Genomic DNA, 21,420 nt, shown 5'->3' on the forward strand with positions numbered 1-21,420 from the left:
TACCTGGGGATATGGTTCTCCATCACTGACATAAATGGAAACTGGTATTATACTCCTGTGTTTATCATTTAGTTTTGTGGCACAAGATCTTTCTATAATAGGGGACTTTTTTGAAAAATTCCTGCTGTGGTTCAGCTCCAATTGTGTTAACGTTGGGAGCCATTATTGTAGCTGGGCCACTGGTTGCCTATGACATTTTAAGCAATATGTCAATTAGACCTGCTCTGAGCATGGTTAGATGTTATGACTTTTAAATACCTTCTTGTTGACAGTATATGAAGAATTGGAAAAAATTACTCAGGAAATGGTAGTACAACAAGCAATGGTTTTAAGCAAAGGAAGGAAAAGTTTAATCAAAATGTTGGTGCATCCTGGTAACGGCATTATAGTTACACTTGAAGAGAAGGCATTTGCTGTAAAAGCCCCTGTTCTCATTACTTAAAGAATGACTTAAGGCAGAACATTCTCACACTTGTCTCTTGGAAGGCGAATTGTCTTCAGTTCAAAGGTGAACTGAGGAAATTATTTGTTGTGGAGGTCATAAACCCTGAAAGGAATTGAAGGACGTCCTAAGCTTTATGTAAATGTCTCTGGACTTCTAACCTCCATGTAAACTCTGGGGAAGTTTAAAAACCACAATATGAACTTGCACTGGGTCAAAGACACCTTTCCAGCCTTCCATCCCAAACATATGCACAATGTCCCCAGCATCATTTCTGAAACACACAATCCCACCACACGCGTATGAATTAATGGACTTATGTCATGGAGAGTTTCTAAGCTGTACAGGAACTCTATATGCTATTAGCAAAACTAGCTGCATTAAAGGAAGTTAAGGAGTGCCCTAGCCTCGGATTGAAGACTTCATAGTCCAGTTCTGAATCAGCTGGGCTGAAAGGTTATGAAATGTGCAAGTGTAGTTTTGAGGTAATTTGGGGGCAAATCTAGCAATCAGGAATCCGAAGAAGGCTAATGAAGACAGGTATAATCTAATTTAATGGAGTATATGCTTCCATATGACCGGGGGTCTATTGTTTTATTCTTGATAAATTACAAAAAAAAACACTAAGCAACTTTCTAGAGGGAAAAACGTAGAAAGACCCAAATGTTTATGATTTTGGAGCTACTAGGATTCTTAAATGGGTTTAAGAGCAGCAGTTGTTGAACACTGTTTAGTTAGTTCTGCACCTGTATTGACTGAAAGGGTGAAGTAGGGGAGGTGACTCCTATTAATTCAAAAATTCAGCTGTAATTAAGCTGCGATTCTAAATAAGCATTGAATTTATGAGTTCAGAACTAAAATGAGTGAATTTCAGCAGCTACAGTGGTAGATGCCCTGTAATGTCTTTGCTTAGTTAGTCACAGCTAAGCTCCTTACGTTAATACAGAATTACTTTTTTCAGTTGTCCTTTTGCAATGTCCATTTGCTACAAATCAGTATATTTTTTCTTTCAGTCTTATGGTTTAAATGACTTTCTCAAGCTTCAAATTTAATACTTTGCCTAGCCTTTTTTTTCCTTTCTAAATTAAAATATTAAAAGAAGGCTTCCTAGACCCAAAGTGTATCTTCTTCTTTGGCAGGGTGGCAGAGTGGATGATTTAAAGGATCTCTTCCATCTCTAACTAATTCTGTGATTCTGTTATGGTTTGTCTTAGTTAGATTGTAAGCTGTTCAAGGTTGGGTCTGTGTTTATATAGCTCCTCACATGATGTGGGCCTGACCTTCTTTGGGGCCTCTGGGCATTACTGCAGTATAAATATTAATAAAGAACGTCAAGGAGATAGTTGGCCTGTGTTTCTGGAGAGTCTAAAAAAGTGTAATTCTCCAGTTTATTCTGGATAATTAAAATGAGTGCCTGTGTGAAAAGAAGTACACCATACTAGTTGAATAAGTTGCCTTTAATGGAACTAAGCTGATTTACATAAGGTGAGGATCTGACCTAGTTATAGAAAACCACTGTGGTTTCAGAGTAGCAGCCATGTTAGTCTGTATCTGCAAAAAGAACAAGAGTACTTGTGGCACCTTAGAGACTAGCAAATTTATTTGAGCATAAACTTTCCGTTCTATTCATCTGATGAAGTGGCCTGTAGCCCGTGAAAGCTTATGCTCAAATACATCTGTTAGTCTCTAAGGTGCCACAAGTACTCCTGTTCATTGTGGTTTTGGGTCTTGTCTTGGGGTAATCAAACAAAAGAAAATTATTTATTTTTGTTTTCGTGTCATATTTATCAGGGATCCACTGTTTGTGCATTTTTCCTCTTCCTTATCCGGTGAAAAAATATTTCTGCTGAGCTGATATGACTCCACTAAATCAGGAAGCACCAGGCAAAAGAACTGTCAGTCTTGTGGAGAGTGGTCCAAAATGACTGGGGTGCTGAAAATATCCCAGTCAAGAAGCTTTCTGCTGAGCCCTCTTACTTTGGCTTTAGTATTTGTGCTGCTGGATTTCTTTTTTTCTATGTTGTTTTTATTGTTACAGTTAATGAAATAAGAAAATAGCACAAGAAAAACTAGAATCAGACCCTGAAATGTGATGGACCTCCTTTTTTCTGCTAGGCCTGCCTCTCCTGCTCTATGGTTTCCATCCATAGGGGTCAGGCGCATTGGACCAGAGCAGATCGTCTGTCTGTCTGACTGATAGTCTGATTTTTATATAAGATAGAGGCAGAAAAGGCTTTCTGGGTCCAAAGGTTCTCCTCTTTTCTCCTGTGACCCTAACTTCCAAATCCCACTTTTTTTTCCTCTCTCCTCCTCTCATCTTTGTGGTGTTTGTGTATTTAAACCAAAAAATCTCCATAGGTTGTAGTGCAATAAATGTGATACGTTTTTAATATTTATTGTGCTTTTTATGACACTTATATTTGGTGCATATAAGCGTCTATTTCTTTGAATTAAAAATATAAATTATACTTCTAAATATTCCTTACTAAAAATGCCATGAATTGCATATTACCCAATGCTTTATAGTTCATTAATCTAATTACTAAAAAACAGCTTACGTTTGGAAAGTTTCTTTTGCAGACAGAAGGGCCAAAAATATAACTTTTTAAAATTAAAACTTATATTGCATAGAAATATTGGTAACTCCCAGTAAAGGGTTTGCAAAAACAGCTCAAGAATCATGAATATAGTCCATCTTCCCCAGAGGCCAGTGCAGTATTGTTCTTAGCAGTACAGCTTTTTAGTGCTTTAATCATTCTAGGTTTAAACTGCTCAGTCAGGCTTCTGCCCCTGCCCATGTTTTTCTTGCTCCAGTCTACAGTCTCCCAGATTTTCAAAAATAATTCAGTGATTCACAGAAGTTTATTGCTCCTTAATAATAATGAGAACTTTTTATCTTGAAAGTGCTTTACAAACTTTTTGGTTACTCTTTAACCCCATAGAATCAATAATATCTAGGCAGCTGACATATATTAAAATTTTCCAAGTAATCCTTTATCTACTTTTTATCAACAACTAAATTTACAAGGTCTTCATTATGTTTTTTCCTAATTAACCAATCATTTTTTCATTCTTTTTCTTGTTAAAGACAAACTTTAAAAAGCAGTTTAGCAACTCAGCTACTTCAGAATTATAATAAACACTGGTAATAACTCACTTAAGGTTGTATAAGAATTCAAGAGCCTTCACTTCTTCCCATTCATACTTCTACTCCCGTGGTGTGTGAAATAGGTGGACTCCCATTCATCGCATTAGTGCTCAGGGACTTTTGGAAGGAGATCCCATATTCAAGCATTCTTAGTTTGTCCTCTAGCTGGATGAATGAAGGAATAGTGTTTCTTCTTCCCATCACCCACCTTCTCTTCCCATTTCCCAAGTGTTATTTTCCTACATTGTCCTAGCTTCAAGAACGTTTGTTAGGTAGATCCCTATATTCATACGTTTTTAAGGTCAAAGGGACCGTTATGATCATCTAGTCTCACCTTCTGCGTAACAGGCCTGAGAATTTCCTACAATAATTCCTGCATCAACCCCATTGTTTCTCATTGAGCTATAGCATATCTTTTAGAAAGACATCCGATCTTTAAATAAAATACTTCAGGTGACAGAGAATCCACCATATCCATAGTAAGTTGTTCCAGTCATTAATTACCCCAGCTATTAAGACTTTTTTGCAACTTTATTTCCAGGCTGAATTTGTCTGGTTCCATCTTCCAGCAACTTGGTCTTATTATAACTTTGTCTACTAGATTAATGAGCCTCCTACCTTCAGAAATCTCCTCTTCATGTAGGAACTTATGATATTGGTCAAGTCACTTCTTAATCTTCTTTTTGATAAATTACAGAGATTGCACTTCTTAAGTCTCTTGCTGTAAGGCAGGTTTTCCAGACCTTGAATCATTCTTGTAGCTCTTCTTCGAACATTTTCCAGATTTTCAACATCCGTTTTGAGTGGTGGACACCAAAACTGAACATAATATTTCAGTAGTGGTCTCACGAATGCTGTATATAGAAATAATAATGTCACCTCCCTACTCCTACTCTATTTTCACCTTCTTATGCATCCAAGGATTGAGTTAGCTCTCTTAGCAAGTACATTGAATTGGGAGATTATATTCAGTTGGTTTCAACTATAACCTCGAAGTCCCTTTCAGAGTCATTGCATTCCAAAATTCCTCCATCTCATGAGTGTGATCTACATTCTTTGTTTCTAGATGTATGACCTTGCATTTGGTGGTATTAAAATAGTTCAAATGATCCCAGCTTACCAGGCAATCTAGATCACTGTTTAGATCTGAACTGTCCTTGGAATTATTTACCATTCCATTAATTTTGTTTCATCTGCAACTTTATCAGCTATGATTTTATACTTTCAGATCATTGATAAAGATATTGAATAGCATTAGACCAACATCAGATCCCTGCAAAACCCCACTAGAAACACCCCCAGGAGATGATGATTTCCAAATCCTTCCCATTTATCTAGTCAAATGAGCATACTGATTGAGAGGAAGCAGCTCCTAAACATTTTCTTGGCTTGGGCAGTTAATATAGAAATATGTTCAGGCACATAGTAGCTCACTGTTCTTGCACAGCCCAAAGTTTGCAGCTGTGCAAGATTTTTCTAAAACATGTTAGACGCTTCATCTGTTTGGATGAGGACTGAGGTTTCAGATCTTCAGGTGACCGTCAACCTTTCTTGCTAATATCTTTTTGCAAACTGGCTCTGATTGCCCAACAGGATTAATCACGTTGAAGTCAGTCTGTAAGATGACCCACATGGTTACTAATCTCACACTGGCATAATAGATATAATGGAAAGGCATATTACAGAGTAAAAGGAATTATACTTGTTGGAGTCTTCTCCTCTTCCTCTCTGCCAGCTTCGCTTCACATCTTAGGAAGTTGTTTGGGAAGTCTCTTTGACTGATGGGAAAGAAGTGGACCTATACCGTAGAGACATTAGTGTTTTTGAGTATCAGAGGGGTAGCCGTGTTAGCCGGGATCTGTAAAAACAGCAAAGAATCCTGTGGCACCTTTATAGACTAACAGACGTTTTGGAGCATGAGCTTTCATGGGTGAATACCCACTTCGTCGGATGCATGTGTTTTTGCATTCTGCTTCCTGGTAGCTGGAATCAACAGCTCAGAATTAGGGGTTTTATATTAAAAGATGAGAGATGACTACACTAAATACACAACTACTGGTAAGTAAAGTCACCCTATCGTTTTCCCATATTATCAGGGAAGGTCAAAGTATGAGCCTAGTCCTATATGTTCTAGCTGTTCTGGTGTATTTCTAAATAGGACAACACGAGAGCCTATTGAATGCCTTTTTGGCATTTGTGGTGAGGATTAGAGGAGATTGTTCACTGTATTAAATACGCTGTTTACTTAACAACCTTGTATTGTGTAGGTGACGCTGCACTTAGTTCCCCTTCATTTTTATTTTGTAATTCTATACTTCTGGCCCTTCCCCTTCCAAAAGGCTACTTCATATATCAAGCAAAAAAAGCTGTATGATGTGCACCCAACTCCATCCAAGACTGAGTGGATCATCTTTGCCACCTGCTTAATCTCCTGAGTCTGCTTCTGAATCTAATTCCCCCTTATTGAAAACACCGCACATCAGGTCAGCTGTTCAGATTCTTTTCATCTTGATTCATTCCATTTGTCATTAAACATGTATGTATCAAAAGTAACTGTATAGCCACATCCTATCTAAAGAACCTCTTGTTCATATCATTTGATTTCTAAAATAAAGAAATTTTGGTTGGATTGGGGGGGAGATATTTCAAATAAGAGGATCTACTGCAGAACTAGGTCAGAGATCCAACAGAGAGGAGGGGGAATGGTACACAGGAGTCTAATATTTAATATATTCAAGTCCACAGATACAGATTTAATATTTTCAGTAGCTAGTTTAAAAATATGGAGTCCGTTCTTCTCTGATACACACACAAATGTCATTGATAATGTACGTGCATTGGGTGATCTTGGAGTCCTTTTTTAGGCATTTTACAATTCAAACTAAGATACATTGTAAATATTTGGGCAGATCTCTATAGTCTGATGGCAGTCTTCCCTTATGAGACGGCATGTACTAATTCATGTTGTATGCCACAAAAATCACAGTATTCCCTTAGAAACCTCATGAACTTATTCACGTTATATACCATAGCAGACCCAATTTTCTTTCAGAAATTTTTTTGACCTAGTTCTTTTTCTGTAAGTTCATTTTCTGGCATTGATTTCTGTGCCCCTGTTTTTTCTCTCTTGCTAGCAGTGAGACTTATGCAGGATCCCTAAAGCAAATTCTTAACTTCCTTCAGGGCAGCCTTTTCTATAATGCTTTCCTTCCTGCATCTCCTCTGAGGACAGTTGCCATACTGAGAACTAGAAAGGGTTTCCTATTCTTGCTGCATATTGAACGGTAGCCTTTAGCAATACGTTAATTTGTACCGTTTGCATTTGCACAAGCTCCATGGGATTTTATGTTGCTTATATATTTTAGCTGCAAGTTTGATATTTTTCAAAACAATATAATTTTACGAGATGGCAGAGGAAGGAATATAAAGGGGGATTCCTCTCTCTCCCCCCCTCCGCAATTAACATACACATTTTTATTTATGTATTTTATTTGGTGGGCAAGGTTAAACCTTTGTGTTTATTTCTGCAACTAGTTATGGTCAATTTAAATAAGTAAATGAGTTCCAGCCATCCCTTTTGACAAGATGGGTTTTTATTAAGCAGTGAAATTAATCAAATAGTCACATTACAGCATGGATTTTACTTAAACCTCAAAAATATATTTGTGTAATAAATTATTGATGCCTTCTCAATTTTTCCCCAGTATTGTGAGTCCTTTCTGTTGTGCATGATAGAGGAGACCTGCTGAGTTTGCAAATAATTAACTTGAAATTGCTTCAAATAATTCTGCTTTTTTGGCTTTTTTGTACCTAATCAGAATTGATGTGACTGAAGTGCAAATCTTCATAATAATCATGCATTTACTGGCCGTGATTGGAGGACCACCTTTTTGGCAATCAATGGTAATTTTGCTCAAATTGTATATTAAGTTTAATGTATGTTTCTGATTATTCTGCTTCTTGTCTTGTCTTTTCTAATCTGGTATACATCTGGAAGAGCAACATATTTAGAACAGTATTAGTTTCCTTTGGGAGGGAGAGATCTCATTTTCCTGTAAGATTAAAATATTTGTGTTCTTGAAGAACATGAATGATTTCATATCTAGCAAATGGCAGTGATGGTACATTCTGGTTTTACCAGCACCACATGAAAAAGTCAGTCATTCTTTTGCATACTGTACCATCATTCATGTAGAATGTCCACCTGCACCTCTGGGTGAACTAAGTAATTTTCTGTTGGTAAATGTAAGTCTGTAAAGTGATTTTTGGATCAATTTGACATAGATATCAACAATATATAACAATTTTAGGTCAGAAAGAGAAGAATACTTTATCAAATTGAAATAACGGGGAATTTTTGGAATGGAGCATGTAATTGACCATAATTGCAATTGGTCAGAACTCAGGTGTTAACATTCTCTCCCTTAGGATTTTTAATAACTGTGGCCTCAATCCTGTAAGCTGATCTGCATGGTTGGATCTATGCACCCATACAGATCCTAGTTGATTTTATTGAGGCTCAGTGTGGATATAAAGTACTGCCTATTTGAATCAGCTTGCTGGATTGAGGCCTAAGGGTGCTCAGCAACTCAGTTTTATATCAGCACCATCTAAAACCATCCTGGAGTGCTGGTGCAGAATTGACTCAGAGAGAAATGTGCTACGTAATGAATTGCCAGCAATACCTTCTGAAGCATGATTTCCCTGAAGGTTTTCCATTCATGTGCTGACCGGGCCTGATCTTGCTTAACTTCGAAGAGCTAATGAAATCACTTCCTAAGGTGGTCTGAAAAAAATTCTCTTTAATTTTAGAAAAAGGCATCAAAATGTTCAAAAAACAATTCGCAGTGACTCTTTTAGTGTGAAATATGTTGCGTTGTAGCACAATTAATCTGTTACAGCCAAATAGATCCTGAAATCTACACTGCCTGACTCAGTTAAAGATCTGCCAGGCTTCTGCCACAACATGTATTTGATTTCAGAGCTTGTGGACAAACATCATATAAGAAATACCACCTAAAGAATGTGATTGAACTCTTGTGAATTCATGTAGACAGAACTACTTCTCAAAAGTGTATCGTCTTGTCTTGTCTGTAGCAGCTATTTGAGCATGATGTCTGGCTGCCATTAAAACAAAAACACTATAAAATAACTACTTGCTTTCTGTGTCCAATTGTTGTTAAAAACTATTTTGTTGCAATAGCTATTTCTGGTACAATTCAGTGTGACGGAAATTTGCTTGTATCATTGCTTAGAGTTTGGAAAATCTTCCCTTTATTATTTAACAAATTTCATCCTTTCAAGCAATTTTTGCTGCAGCAAATAGCTATTAATATAGTAGATTTCAGGAGGTGTAAAGTTTTGTTTCACTAACTGCAAAAAGATGAAAGCATTTTGAAGTCCAGTATTTCTATTAGATTTATGGATGCATTTCTTCAGAAGACACAAACTTTTCCCAGGATTGCCATGGGAATTACGACTTTCCCTGATATTTCATTCAACCTGCCCTGATATTTCAGTCAACCTGTGTTTTATTTGATGTATTTAATTTTTGAGAGAGAAAAAAACATTGTTCACCTCTCACAGAGGGATTTGGGGTTTATTTCTGTTTGAAAGACCTCTTTTATTTAATGAAAATACCTCAGCTGTATACTCAAACATTCCACTTTTCCCTCTAATAATTAGAAAGCAGGAAAATTCTGAACTAGTTAACTGTCTATGCTGTCATCCATTATTGCTTTTATTAGCCTTTTGTACCCAGCAAAATATGCAGTATGTTTGCTTCCTTCTCTCTGTCTATGAAGTTTCTCTTTAAATCTGGCTAAAGCACCACTGCGTTCTGTTAGACTCCTGGAATCCAGTGTTTTCTGAGAGGTGGTGAGTATTACTGCAGGTGAGATTCCCATTTGGTAGGTTTCAGTGGATTAGTGAGGTTGGGTGGAGCTCCTAATAGATTATTCTTTGTATTTTGTTCCTGTTATACTGGAAGTGAAATAAAATGCAACAATTACTTTTATTACTTAGTAAAAAATATTCTTTTGCTAAGTGTGCTGGGTATACATTTCATGTAATGTAAGGTAGGTCTGGTTCTGAGCTCAATAACTTGTTATTTCTGGAACAGGAATAATAGATACAAAGTATATGTATTTCTGATAACTGTCATACTTGAGGCTCTCTCAGATTTCCTCATTCTTCCTCTTGACCGGAGGTTTTGTTGATTGTGGACATGTTGAGCTGTGGGTCAGTTATATGTAGGCTTGGACAAATTCAATTTTTATTTTTTTTATAAATTTTGATGGATTGTATTGATTATTTTTAAGTATTTTTTTTTCAATTTTTATCAGTTTAAATAGTCACCGTTATGGAAATTATGGGAAGGTCAAATAATGGGGGTGTCAGACAATAATTATCTCATGACAGGAGACATTGAGATTCAAAAAGTTAGAGCTTTACACCCGTTAAAACACACATTGTCAACATCACGTGTCAAAATATTCAGAGTATATATCCTTAAACTCTAATAAGTTCTCAAGTAGCATTTTTCTTACTTTGCCTATTTGTAAACTTTGATTATTGTCTATGGTAATATTTTTTCATTGGTTGGTGTGTGCAGTGAAATCGACATTTACTGATCAAAATCTGGTTCTTCCAAGCCTAGTTATAGGAGGTAAACAAATTAAAATGAGTCATGAATGAGCATCCCAAACTCATTTTCCTTTGTGAATGAATCTGGATTTGAACACTGGTTGCCCAAGGACAGGTTAGAGCACTTACCCACTGTGATATTTATTTTTATTGACATGCTTATGTCTCTGTGGAAGAACTTGGAATCCCATTACTTTTAAGCAGACTGCATTCTATTTTTGAAGTTGGGTATCCTGCTGTTGCAGCAGCATAACCAGTCTTAATCAACTTCAAAGGATTTAATAGAGAAGCATCATTTACCTGAAGATCTGACCTGAGACTCTTTTCAGCACTATAAATTCAGTCCTACTAAGTGTTGACCACTGACTTCAGTGGGAGTTAAAGGTGTGCAACACCTGGCAAGATCAAGCTGTGTAAAGGGCAAAACTGTAGTATTGGCTACGATTATATATAAAATACCAAAGAGCAAGTAAAGCTGGGGCTTTATCTCAGCATCCTTTAGCTAAACACTCTAAAGACAGAAGTGTTAATAAAGTATGAGGATCATCCTCCAGCACAACTTTATTGCCTGTTTCCTTCTTTGACTCACACCATCCATTTGTCTTGGCTGTTCATAATCTTTGACTCAGAACACTTTCCACATTTATTTTATCTGCAAATGGGTTTGTCACGGCTTTGCAACATTAATTTAATATATTACTTCTTTCACTCCACCACTGCAGAAATCTTTGTCCATGCCTTCATCTCTATCACATAGGCTCCATTTACACGGGTCAAAAGTAGGACCTTGTAATTAACCACTTGGTGTAGCTCCATCAGTGATAGCAATAGTGGGAGCCGTAATATAGATATGGCTCAGGTGGAATCAAACATTTTTGTCATTATGTAGTCTCACCCTAACCTGAGCCCTGCTCACGTTACAGCTTCCACTGTCCGTATTGTCCAGTGTTCCTGGAGCTGTCCTAGTGGTGAATTATAAATACTGTTTTTTTGCCAGTGTGACTATTGCAGCTCCTTTCTCTGTGGCATCCTGAAACCGCCTCTGTCCAGATTCCAGCAGGGGAAGAATGTTACTCTTATTCTTCTCTCCTCACGTGTACAAAGAAGCACATTCTCAAATACTTTCACTGACCACTGAAGAAAGCATCATTATCAAAACAGATGGCAGCACAGGCAGGCTGTTTAATAAGAATGATAAAAGGTTTGGAGCACCTCTGTGAGTAACTTGTGTGTTTGTTACTGAATTTTTCAGTTCAGCTAGCTTTCTCCACTCTGTTGCGGTTTCACTGTCTGAATCTAGTCTTTGAGCAAAAGTGCAGAATAAGCAGGATGGGCAGGAGGGGTCCCTGAGGTTGCTCAAAAGAGCATAATTAGAACTTCCTGCTCAGGTGGAACTCCAGAGTGCAGAGCAACAATCAGGTGAGGTGCTGTTATTCCTCCTCCTCTGCTTGGTATTGGTTGTAGGCTCCATATGGGCAACTCATGGATAGAACTACGGAGCCAAATTAATCTCTAACTGCACCTTGTAATTTAACAAAAAATCTGCATGAACCTACTGCATTCTAATCCCAGTTCCAGCCACTCATTCAGTGTGAACTTGGGTGAGTCACTTCCTGTCTCTCTCTAAAATGGGGTTAATAAAGTACCAAACATGGGAGTGTGTATGGACTGATTGATGTTTGCACAGTGCTCTGAAGTTATAAAGCATGATGTAAGTGCTAAGAATTATCTATTAGAAAAGCCTCAAAGCCAGACTTGGTGGGCAGTTCAAAATACTAAAATAAAAACAACTTGAACCCATTTAGGCTCCCACATGAAATAGACGTATGGGGACCTTCGCTGCGGAGCATGTTTGCTCATTTCGGAAGAGTTATGAATGTAGATGCTTGTTACTGGAGGGTCCAAGTGGTTCTTTAGCAGTCGGTTGGATAAGATTGGGAGACTCTTGTTGCTGGGTGGTTTCGTCTCTTTTTGTAATTACTTCTCCACCCAAGGCACTATGTCGAAAAGATGAGCGTGGATTATTAGACTTCCTTCCCAGCCAATCTTGCCCTCGTTTCTCACTCCCTTGCTAATAACCCAGCCACCCACTCTCCTTTCACTTTGAAAAGTAATCTTAGCGGCTGGTTGCCTCTCTGCTGTTCCCTGTCATGCCGCCTCTCTTTATACCTGGTCTGTTCTCTGGGTGTGGTCCAGTTTATAGGTCTTCACAGGTTAATTCCCACTGATACCTGGCTTCTCCCTGCACTCAGGACTGGGATACTAAGTGTGGGGCCTATCCTTTGGCCCGTGCTAGCCCTCTGTTCTCTCTGTGCTGAGGAACCCCTCACTCGGGTTTTAGAGGTTGGTTGATAAATGTCCAGCATTGTGAAGGATAATATTAGGAGACAGAGATTCTGCTCTCTGACTGTTCTTCTCTGGTAATTAAATATAAAAGCAAATGGATCAGGGAATTTTGCTAATATGGTGGATGAGGAAAATATAGCTTCCTCCCAAATTTATTTCCTAGAAATTTAAACCAATATTAACTAATTTGGGGGGGAAGAGGACAACCCAAATGTGGAGTTAGAAAAGTGGAGTGTTTGAGTTTACTTGAAATAGGTAAACATGATTTTAGATTAATTGTACATATTTTAATCTTTTTATTTCTCTGTTGTCAAGATTCCAGTGCTGAATATTCAAATGAAAATATTCCCAGCTCTTTGTACTGTTGCAGGAACCATATTCTCCTGCACAAACTATTTTGGTGTGATCTTCACAGGTGGCGTTGGCAAAAATGGATCGACTATAGCTGTGAGTGCTTTGTTCTGCCATTATGTTACTTTCTTTTCTGAGTGCTCTGTAGTTTGCATGATGGTTTATAGAAAACTAATATACTTTCAAGTATGTTAATTTAATGTCTGCTTTGAGTGTAAAATCCTCTTTCACCTAGTTTACTAGCTTGAAAAAAGGGGTAAATGAAAATAGTAGCTTTTGGAATTGAGAAAAGGTTTTAAAAGGATGGATTTGAAATAGGTGTAACTTTAGCGCCCTCGTGGCCAAGATGGAGTCTGCTCTGCAGGCAGCTCTGGCCAAGAGAAGGCGTGCGCAGGAATGCAGCAGGAGAAATCCATTTCACCGCAGGGGCACCTGTTCCAGACCCCCCAGAGTGAACACACACACCCACAGGAAAAGTACAATGGATATAACAAAGGGAAGTATTTATTTACAGGGGGATGAGAGGAGAAATACAACAAGAGGAAATATAAGGGGAGCAGTAAAACAGGGCTGCATCCAAACCAAGGCCCCATAGGCCCAGTGGTAGCACAGTCTGGAGGAGCAGACACTGAGCAATGTGTCTGCACACGGAGTTCAGGAGTCCTGAGCAAAGTTCCAGTCTGGTGGTGAGTCTTGGGTGCTCCTGGTCGTCTTCGGCGCCAGTGAACTCTCCCCAGCAAACCCCTCCGGTGCCCTCTTCTGCTGCTCTCTGCAAAGCCCCACAGAGTGACCACCTCCCCACTTAACTAGCCAGCAGCCTCCTTCCTTGTTCCCAATGCAGAGTCACAAGCCCCAGTACTCACAGCCCCATGCAGCTCTGGGCAGCCCTGATACTGGGTCCAGCTCCGGCCCGTCCTTCTCAGGCAATTTCCCCCAGCACAGTGCTCCTCCTGACTCCTGTCCTGGGCTGTCCCTGATTGGGCCTCCTCCTCAGGCAGGTTCTCCCCCCTTCACTTCTCCAGGGCCTGCTGACTGCCTCTCCCCCTCCTGGAGCTCCAGACTCACCCCCCTGGAATTTCCCTCCTTTTTTCTTACTCTCCTCCTCCCCCTGAGAAAAAGATTTAAAGGGGCCATGCTCTCTGAACCCCAAAGGGGTTACGTAGGTGAATGATAAAATCTCCTTCCATGCTTTGACATTAGTCCTATGTACATACAAAATAATGGGGACTAAGTTAGCTATTACCACTCAAGAAAGAGAACTTGGGGTCATTGTGGATAGTTCTCTGAAAATATCGGCTCACCATGCAGTGGCAATCAAAAAATCTTACAAAGTGCCATGATACGTCCACATCTTGAATACTGTGTGTAGAGCTGGTCACTCCATCTCAAAAAAGATATATTAGAATTGGAAAAAGGGCAGAGAAGGACAACAAAAATTACTAGGGGTATGGAACAGCTTTCATATGAGGAGAGATTAAAAAAACTGGGACTTTTCATCTTGGAAAAGAGATGACTAAGAGGGGATATGGATAGAGGTCTATAAAATATTGACTGATGTGGAGAAAGTGAATAAGGAAGTGTTATTCACTCTTTCACATAATGCAAGAAGTAGGGGTCATCCAAAGAAATTAATAGGCAGCAAGTTTAAAACAAACACAAGGAAGTACTTCTTCACACAACGCACAGTCAACCTGTGGAACTTGTTGGCAGGGGATGTTGTGAAGGCCAAAATTATAACAGGGTTCAAAAAAGAGCTATACATGTTCATGGAGGATAGGTCCATCAATGGCTATTAGCCAGGATGTTCAGTGTGTGGCTGGCCTCTGTTTGCCAGAAGCTGGGAGTGGATGACAGAGGATGGATCACTCAATTGCCTGCTCTGTTAATTCCCTCTGAAGCACCTGGCATTGGCCACTGTTGGAAGCCAGGATACTGGGCTAGACAAACCATCGGTCTGACCCACTATGGCCATTCTTATGTTCTGCAAGGTCTTACCTTCTAGAATCCATGAATTTTCCAAACCAAACTCCCTCTCTGATATGCATGCTTTTTTTTTTTGGTGTTTTTGCATCTGACAAGAATATGAAAGCTATTGACCTTTCAGAAGAGATAGGATAGTCAAAGTTAATATTCTTGTCAGACTTCTTTCTTAACGGATTTTTTATTTTTTTATTTTGGGGGGGGTGGGGGGAGAGAGGTTTCATGAACTTTTTAGGAGACTCTGTGTTTTTTGTTTGTGCCAGCTGAGTTAGTTGGACTAGTCTGCTAGTTATATTTTGCTTTTGAGCATTGACATCTTAAAAAAATGTATTATCACCATTATACAGATACACATGTTTGGGCCCCTGTCATTTAAGAACAGGATCATCTCCTGCCTGCTGTACAAGAGTTAGAAGATAACCACAGCACCATTTTTGCAATTTGAAGCCTTCCCTCCCCTTCCTCCCCCCCCCCCATACATTTTTGTTTTGTAGCTGAAACTGCATGTTTCCTTCACACTACTTATGAGACCTTCAAACCAAAGTCTCCAACCACATTTCACCACTCAGTCACATTTCACTACTGGCACAAGTGAGTTCAAACAGGCACATTTTAATTTAAATAATATGCTCACAAGACATCTGTTGTTCAATTGTGTGCACTTTTCATTAAGCTAACACTTTCTTCTCCCTCACTATAGGGAACAAGTGTCCTTTCACCCTTTCTTCATATTGGATCAGTGATCATATTAGCTGCAATGATCTACAAGAAATCTGCTGTGCAGCTCTTTGAAAAGCATCCTTGCCTATATATACTTACTTTTGGTTTTGTATCTGCTAAGATAACTAACAAATTGGTGGTAAGTGCCTCAGAGTGTTTGATTCTTTTCCTTCATCTTTTTTATTGTATAAGATGGTCTTTGTAGTTTCTCAGAGGTCTACCTTCCCCACAACATCAGTTCCCTGAATTGACTAGCCACGCTCTTCCTTCACTGTATTAAAGTGATTTAATGCTACTTCTGCGTATCCCATGAATCTGTAGTGGTTCTAATTGGTACCTGCAACACACACTTTTCTTGAGAATTTGTCATAGCCCACTAAGGAATGAACCAGCAGCATGTAATTTACATTGCAATAATTTTTGGTGACATTTCATTAAAATACTCTATACCAGGGCTTTCAAACATATGCCCCACAGAGTTATTTGCTGTGGCCTGCAAGCTCCCCACTGCCGAGTTATTTCCTGCGGCCGCCAATCTCCCCTCACTTGCCGCCTCCCCCACCCCCTGTGTGCACTGCATCCCTGCTCCTCTGCCTACCTCCAGGCACTTCCTGCCACCAAATAGCTGTTTGGTGGTGCTTAGTGCTTTCCAGGAGGAGCAGGGAGCCACATATTCAGGGGAGGAGGCAGGGCAGTGGTGGGGATTTGAGGAATGGGTTGGAATAGGGGCAGGGAGGGGACGGGGCAGGGGTGGAGCCTCATGGAAGGGGTGGAGTGGGGCCAGAGGCAGTGGTGGGGGTGTTAGTAGGGGCAGGGCCGGGGGCAGTGGTGGGGGTGTCAGTGATGCAGCCTTCAGGCCAATGTACTAGTCCTCATAGTCATTTGAGTTTGAGATCCCTGCTCTATACAGAAGTGTTAATAATCAGCTGAAAACATTGGTTCAAAATATATTTTGGGATTTGTTTAGACTAGATACTGTCTCTTTTTTTTCAATAGGTTGCGCATATGACCAAAAGTGAAATGCATCTGCATGATACAGCATTCATAGGTCCAGCACTTTTGTTCTTGGACCAGTACTTTAACAGCTTTATTGATGAATATATTGTACTTTGGATTGCCATGGTAAGTAGGTCATTGTATTTTCTGTTTATCAATGATCTTTTGTGCATCTGCTTGTTCACTCACGCTCCCCACACGCATACAGAGTTTGTGCCAGTTGTGTACAGATCACACACAGTTTGCACCAGTTGTGCACAGATCACTCAAAGAAGCATGGACTTGGGAACCTTCTTGGCTGAATCAGTTTTAAACAAGGTTCAGGCTAACTTGGCTGAAACATGGTTTGGTTGGGCTTATGGACCCCACTCGGTTTAAACACAGTTTTAAAGCCATGTTGAATGAGCAGTACTCTAAGTCCTAGGTTTAGAACCCATTGGGGAGAAATGTGCTGAGATGTATTTTTGCAGGAACGTAATTTCCACACTTTGGAGTGCATCACAGCAAAAGCTCTATAACATACAAACCTACAGGTGGAACTCCTGAAATTCATGTAGTATCAGAGCAATGATAGCTACCAGGATGAGTCTGTTGGAGGAGGAAGTCTTGGTTACAGAGCCATGTCTCTCCCTGATTAGAGCATTGAAAACCAAACCAAGTTCAGATCAGGCCGCCACTTTCTAGACAGCCATTCTAAAGCATGCTGTGCAGATGTAACATGATTACACTGCTTAATCCTGTGAGCAGTTGGGAACTTTTCTGTACTAGCTGCAAGTGGTGGAAAAGCCCAGCTATTAGGGGATTACAGTACATCCACTTCATGCTCACTGAGGCATGTGTTTTAGTTGGGAGCTTGGTATGTAATAAAGGTTCAACCTGCATAAATTACACTGCTGAAACTTGATCATTCCCATTTCAATGAAACACTTTAAAATACATTCAAATACAGCGTTGTGTAAATTTTGTCCCAAAGTAAGATCAGAATTCTACAGTTGCTATAATTTCTGTCTTTTATTGAAATGTAGATTTGAATTCTAGCTGAAAAATGAAGAAAGCCTGGTGCTTTCAGAGACTATAGGAATAAACCTTTAGTGGAGGAAGAGGAGGACTCCAGAGAGCAGTCCTTGATGCTTTTAGAGAGACTGTGGTAACAATGAAGGATAGATGAAACATGTTATGTTCATGTCCAGTATGGATAGATCTAATACATGCCATTTTTCCCTTTGCAGATCTTTTCCCTCTTTGATTTGCTCCGTTACTGCATCAGTATGTGCAATCAGATTGCTTCCCATCTACACATCCATGTATTCAGAATCAAGGTCTCTTCCACACATTCTAATCACCATTAGTCCCTGGGGGGTTGCTGTGATGAGAAATACCTAACAAGTGTTTTCTATAGGGAAGAATATGAACATATTTAGGAGACTAAGGCAAAAGGAGCAGATAAGAACAAATCTAATTTATAATAATCAACATTGTATAACTTTTATTCTTTGTTACTGGTAACACTCCTTAACTAGTCTTTGCCTATGAGAGAGTGAATTCCAAGTACTCTCCAGTCAAACATCATGTAGTCAACTCTACTGGTTCTGTGCCCAGGAAAGCATGCAGGAAGTAATGCTTTGTCTTTGTAATTACCTTGAATACAGAATAAACTCTCTGTGGTGAATGGATCCCTAACAACTGAAATTTCTAATGTAGTATATTTACAAACTGCAAAAAATGTGCTTTATAATTTTAATATTTCATCATCTTAGTGAAATATGTAAGTGTCCACTTGAAATTTCTTTTACTAAAGAGCTGAGCTTATAAAACAGAGATATCCCACTAGCTTGTGTGACTGAAATAGCTGAAGGGACTTTCAGTCCAGATTGAGGTGGTTCATTTGCTTACATATACTGTTCAACAGTGTATTTTAGCAGGGCTGTATCGGAGAAGGGGGTGACTATGAGCGAGCAATATAGTGTGGTGTCTTTGTAAATTAATTTTTTTTTAAATAAAAAAAACTTGCTTCACAATTTTCTTCGGTGGAAACACTTTAAAAGCAAATTTTACTCTTACTTTTTTACGTATAGAATTTAACCAAAAATTTCTTTCTGCTCTTTGATAAATAAGGAAATTCTAAGCACTACAATCATCTTTCCATGTGTGTCAGCTGCTTTGTCACACTGGGTTAAGTATTTGGTCTGGTGAAGCAAAATCTTGTGTGCTGTTTAGCAAGACTTTTATAATGCTTCATGTGTCTACAATGCTTGTCATCCAAGCATCTCAAAGCACTTTCTTTGGTAATTAACAAAGCCTTACAGCCCAACTCCTTAAAGCCATAGGCATATTATGCCCATTTTATGTGTGGTAAACTGAAGCACAAGGAATTTAAATAACTTCGCAATAGTTCATGTTAGGTCCAGAGTAGAACTACTAAAAGTCTGGAGTCTACTTCTCTTCTCTGAATGACAAGCCATACAGCCCCCTTTTAGGTATTAGGAGTTGCACAATCTCAATGTGTCAAATATTTCTCCTGGAATCTCTTCCCATATGATTGCTCCATCAGAAGTCACATGCTGATCTAAGGGTATATGTGCTGATGCAGAATTCCAGGACCAAAGCAAAATGTAACCTACTGAAATCAATCTAAACTGAATACTTGCAACAGATGAGCAGGAGTGTATCTTGCTATTTAAATACTAAAATGAAAGGTAAAAGCCACTCAGAGGTACAGTTGCACTGACTAGTCCATGAGCGGGCTCAGCTCAGGGCCACACCAGTGCATACAATGAGCTGCAGGTTATTAACAATGGCACAGAAAACAGTGATCAAGATAGGAAAGTTAAAGTGCTGCTTACCAGCTGAAGTCCCAGAGCCTTAAAATTCCTCATCTAGCTATCTCGGAGACCACTGCTCTCAGTCTGATCCACTGCACCATTTGTGTTGGTCTGGAACAATTAATCTAAATGTCCCAAGGATGAGGCTTGAGGGAGCCAACATGAGGCCTTTACTTCTGGAAATACATCTAAACTAAAGCCTGCTCAGGAAATGCTATAAGATGCACCTTTCCCCAGGCTTTTCACTAACTGGTAGCTCCAGTACCTCTAGTGTTCACTGTAAGAGGAAGATTTTCCCATTTCTGCTTGTAAGGTTTTAGTAGGTGCTGTGGGAAGCTTGCTCCTTATGCTTGAGAAATGTTACTGCTCATAAAGCACATCCAGTTACTGTGTATATAGGTACTGTATAAATTGCCTGTAATAAATGAACTTTGCCCTTATGCATTATGATACTGTCTCTATTTATGTGATTGCAGATTATAGACATATAGACCTAAGCCTGTGGAATTAATTGAGATACTGAATGAGATTTCTAGGTAAAGTGTATCATACTTCATAAGGCCAAAGAGACAGCAAGTTGCAAGTTCAACCTTAAACTTCGTCCTTTCTGATGTAGAGTACAAGCAGGCACTGGATGCAGCACTTTTACAGAACTCTCTCTTGCATGTAGAACTTCCTGGAACGCATCAGCATGAGTACAAACCTCAAGTATCTTGAAAACAAAATGTGACATAAGCTGCTTTGAGCTAGCTTTCCCCTGAAAACCACACTGCCAGGCAGAAAATTACCCCTCCAGCTGGGGGCCAATGAAATGAAAACATTGGTGTTTTGGTTTTTAATTTATAAGAGGCTCAGACTTATGGCAAGGAGTGTGATACAGACAATTTGTCTATATACAGTATGTATATAGACCCTATTTCTGTCATATCTGACCACCTCAAAATCTTTAATGATTTTTTCTCACAATGCCCCTGAGAGTTAGGGCAGTGCAGTTATCTCCATTTTACAGGTTGGGGAACTGAGGCACAGGGGAGGATAAGGCCCAGGTAAGCAAAGGCATGGAGGAGCCTAATTCCCATTGAAATCACTGGGAGCTAGGCACCTAAATGCCTTTTATTGGACCAACTTCTTTGGGTGAGAGAGACAAGCTCTGGAACTACACAGAGCTCTTCTTCGGGTCTGGGAAAGGTGCTTGTCACAGCTAACTACAAGGTGAAACAGACTGTTTAGCATAAGTAATTAACACATTGTAAGAGACCATTCAAGGTGATGTGGCCTGTTAACACCTCTTCAGCTAGAGGAAGAACCAAAAAACAAAACAAAAAACAAAAGGGGCAGGGGGAAGAGATTGAGTTACTGATTGTTGTAATAAATCATAAACCCCGTGTCTGTATAAAGATCATGATTTTTTGTGTTTAACGGAGTTATGAATTTAAGCTCCTCTGGGTCTGGTTCCCCACTCCGTACTGAATCAAATTCAACTCAAGCCTTAATCTCTCCTCTGACTAGGATTTGCCATAATAACTCTGCTTCTCAGGTGCAATATCAACATTATAGGTTAGATTTACAGGTGCTGAGGACAGAGCCAGATAGCCCATGACTAGAATTCACTCCCACAAGAGAACAGCGTGACAAGTCTTACCACATTCAGAAGGAATTATTAGCTCCACCTCTTCACCACCAGAGACAGGAAGGGAAAAAAAACCCTCTAAGGCTATGTCTATACTACAGGATAAATTCGGATTAGCTTAAACTGATTTTATAAAACAGATATTATAAAGTCGATTGTGCGCGTCCACACTAGGCACATTAATTTGGTGGTGTGCGTCCATGGTCTGAGGCTAGCGTCGATTTCTGGAGCGGTGCACACAAGTGGGTACTACTGTCGAATATAGGCTAAAAGTTCGATTTATGCATCCACACTAACCCTATCCGAATTATAGTTATCATTTATTGTTATTCCTCTCATT

General features: G+C 39.3%; 1 protein-coding gene and 1 long non-coding RNA gene across 5 annotated transcripts in view; one reads left to right on the forward strand and one right to left on the reverse strand.

Annotated features, from left to right (window-relative positions):
- The window catches only part of CEPT1 (choline/ethanolamine phosphotransferase 1), a 41,536-nt gene extending 22,890 nt beyond the window's left edge, over nt 1-18,646 (forward strand). For all 4 annotated transcript variants that reach the window (XM_075064966.1, XM_032801598.2, XM_032801599.2 and 1 more), the window contains exons 5-9: nt 7,409-7,493; nt 12,897-13,028; nt 15,613-15,771; nt 16,629-16,754; nt 17,858-18,646. In XM_075064966.1, coding sequence (XP_074921067.1) covers nt 7,409-7,493; nt 12,897-13,028; nt 15,613-15,771; nt 16,629-16,754; nt 17,858-17,977 — 622 coding nt within the window. In that variant the 3' untranslated portion in view covers nt 17,978-18,646. The remainder of the gene's footprint in view (nt 1-7,408; nt 7,494-12,896; nt 13,029-15,612; nt 15,772-16,628; nt 16,755-17,857) is intronic.
- Nucleotides 13,419-13,985, reverse strand: LOC142046735 (uncharacterized). The gene is made up of 2 exons (XR_012655720.1): nt 13,716-13,985; nt 13,419-13,661 (listed from the first exon to the last, which is right to left on the reverse strand). It is a non-coding gene; the product is annotated as an uncharacterized LOC142046735 (long non-coding RNA).
- Nucleotides 18,647-21,420: the final 2,774 nt, after the last annotated feature.

The sequence above is a fragment of the Chelonoidis abingdonii genome, chromosome 4 (genome assembly GCF_003597395.2).
Source record: "Chelonoidis abingdonii isolate Lonesome George chromosome 4, CheloAbing_2.0, whole genome shotgun sequence".
Lineage (NCBI taxonomy): Eukaryota > Metazoa > Chordata > Testudines > Testudinidae > Chelonoidis > Chelonoidis abingdonii.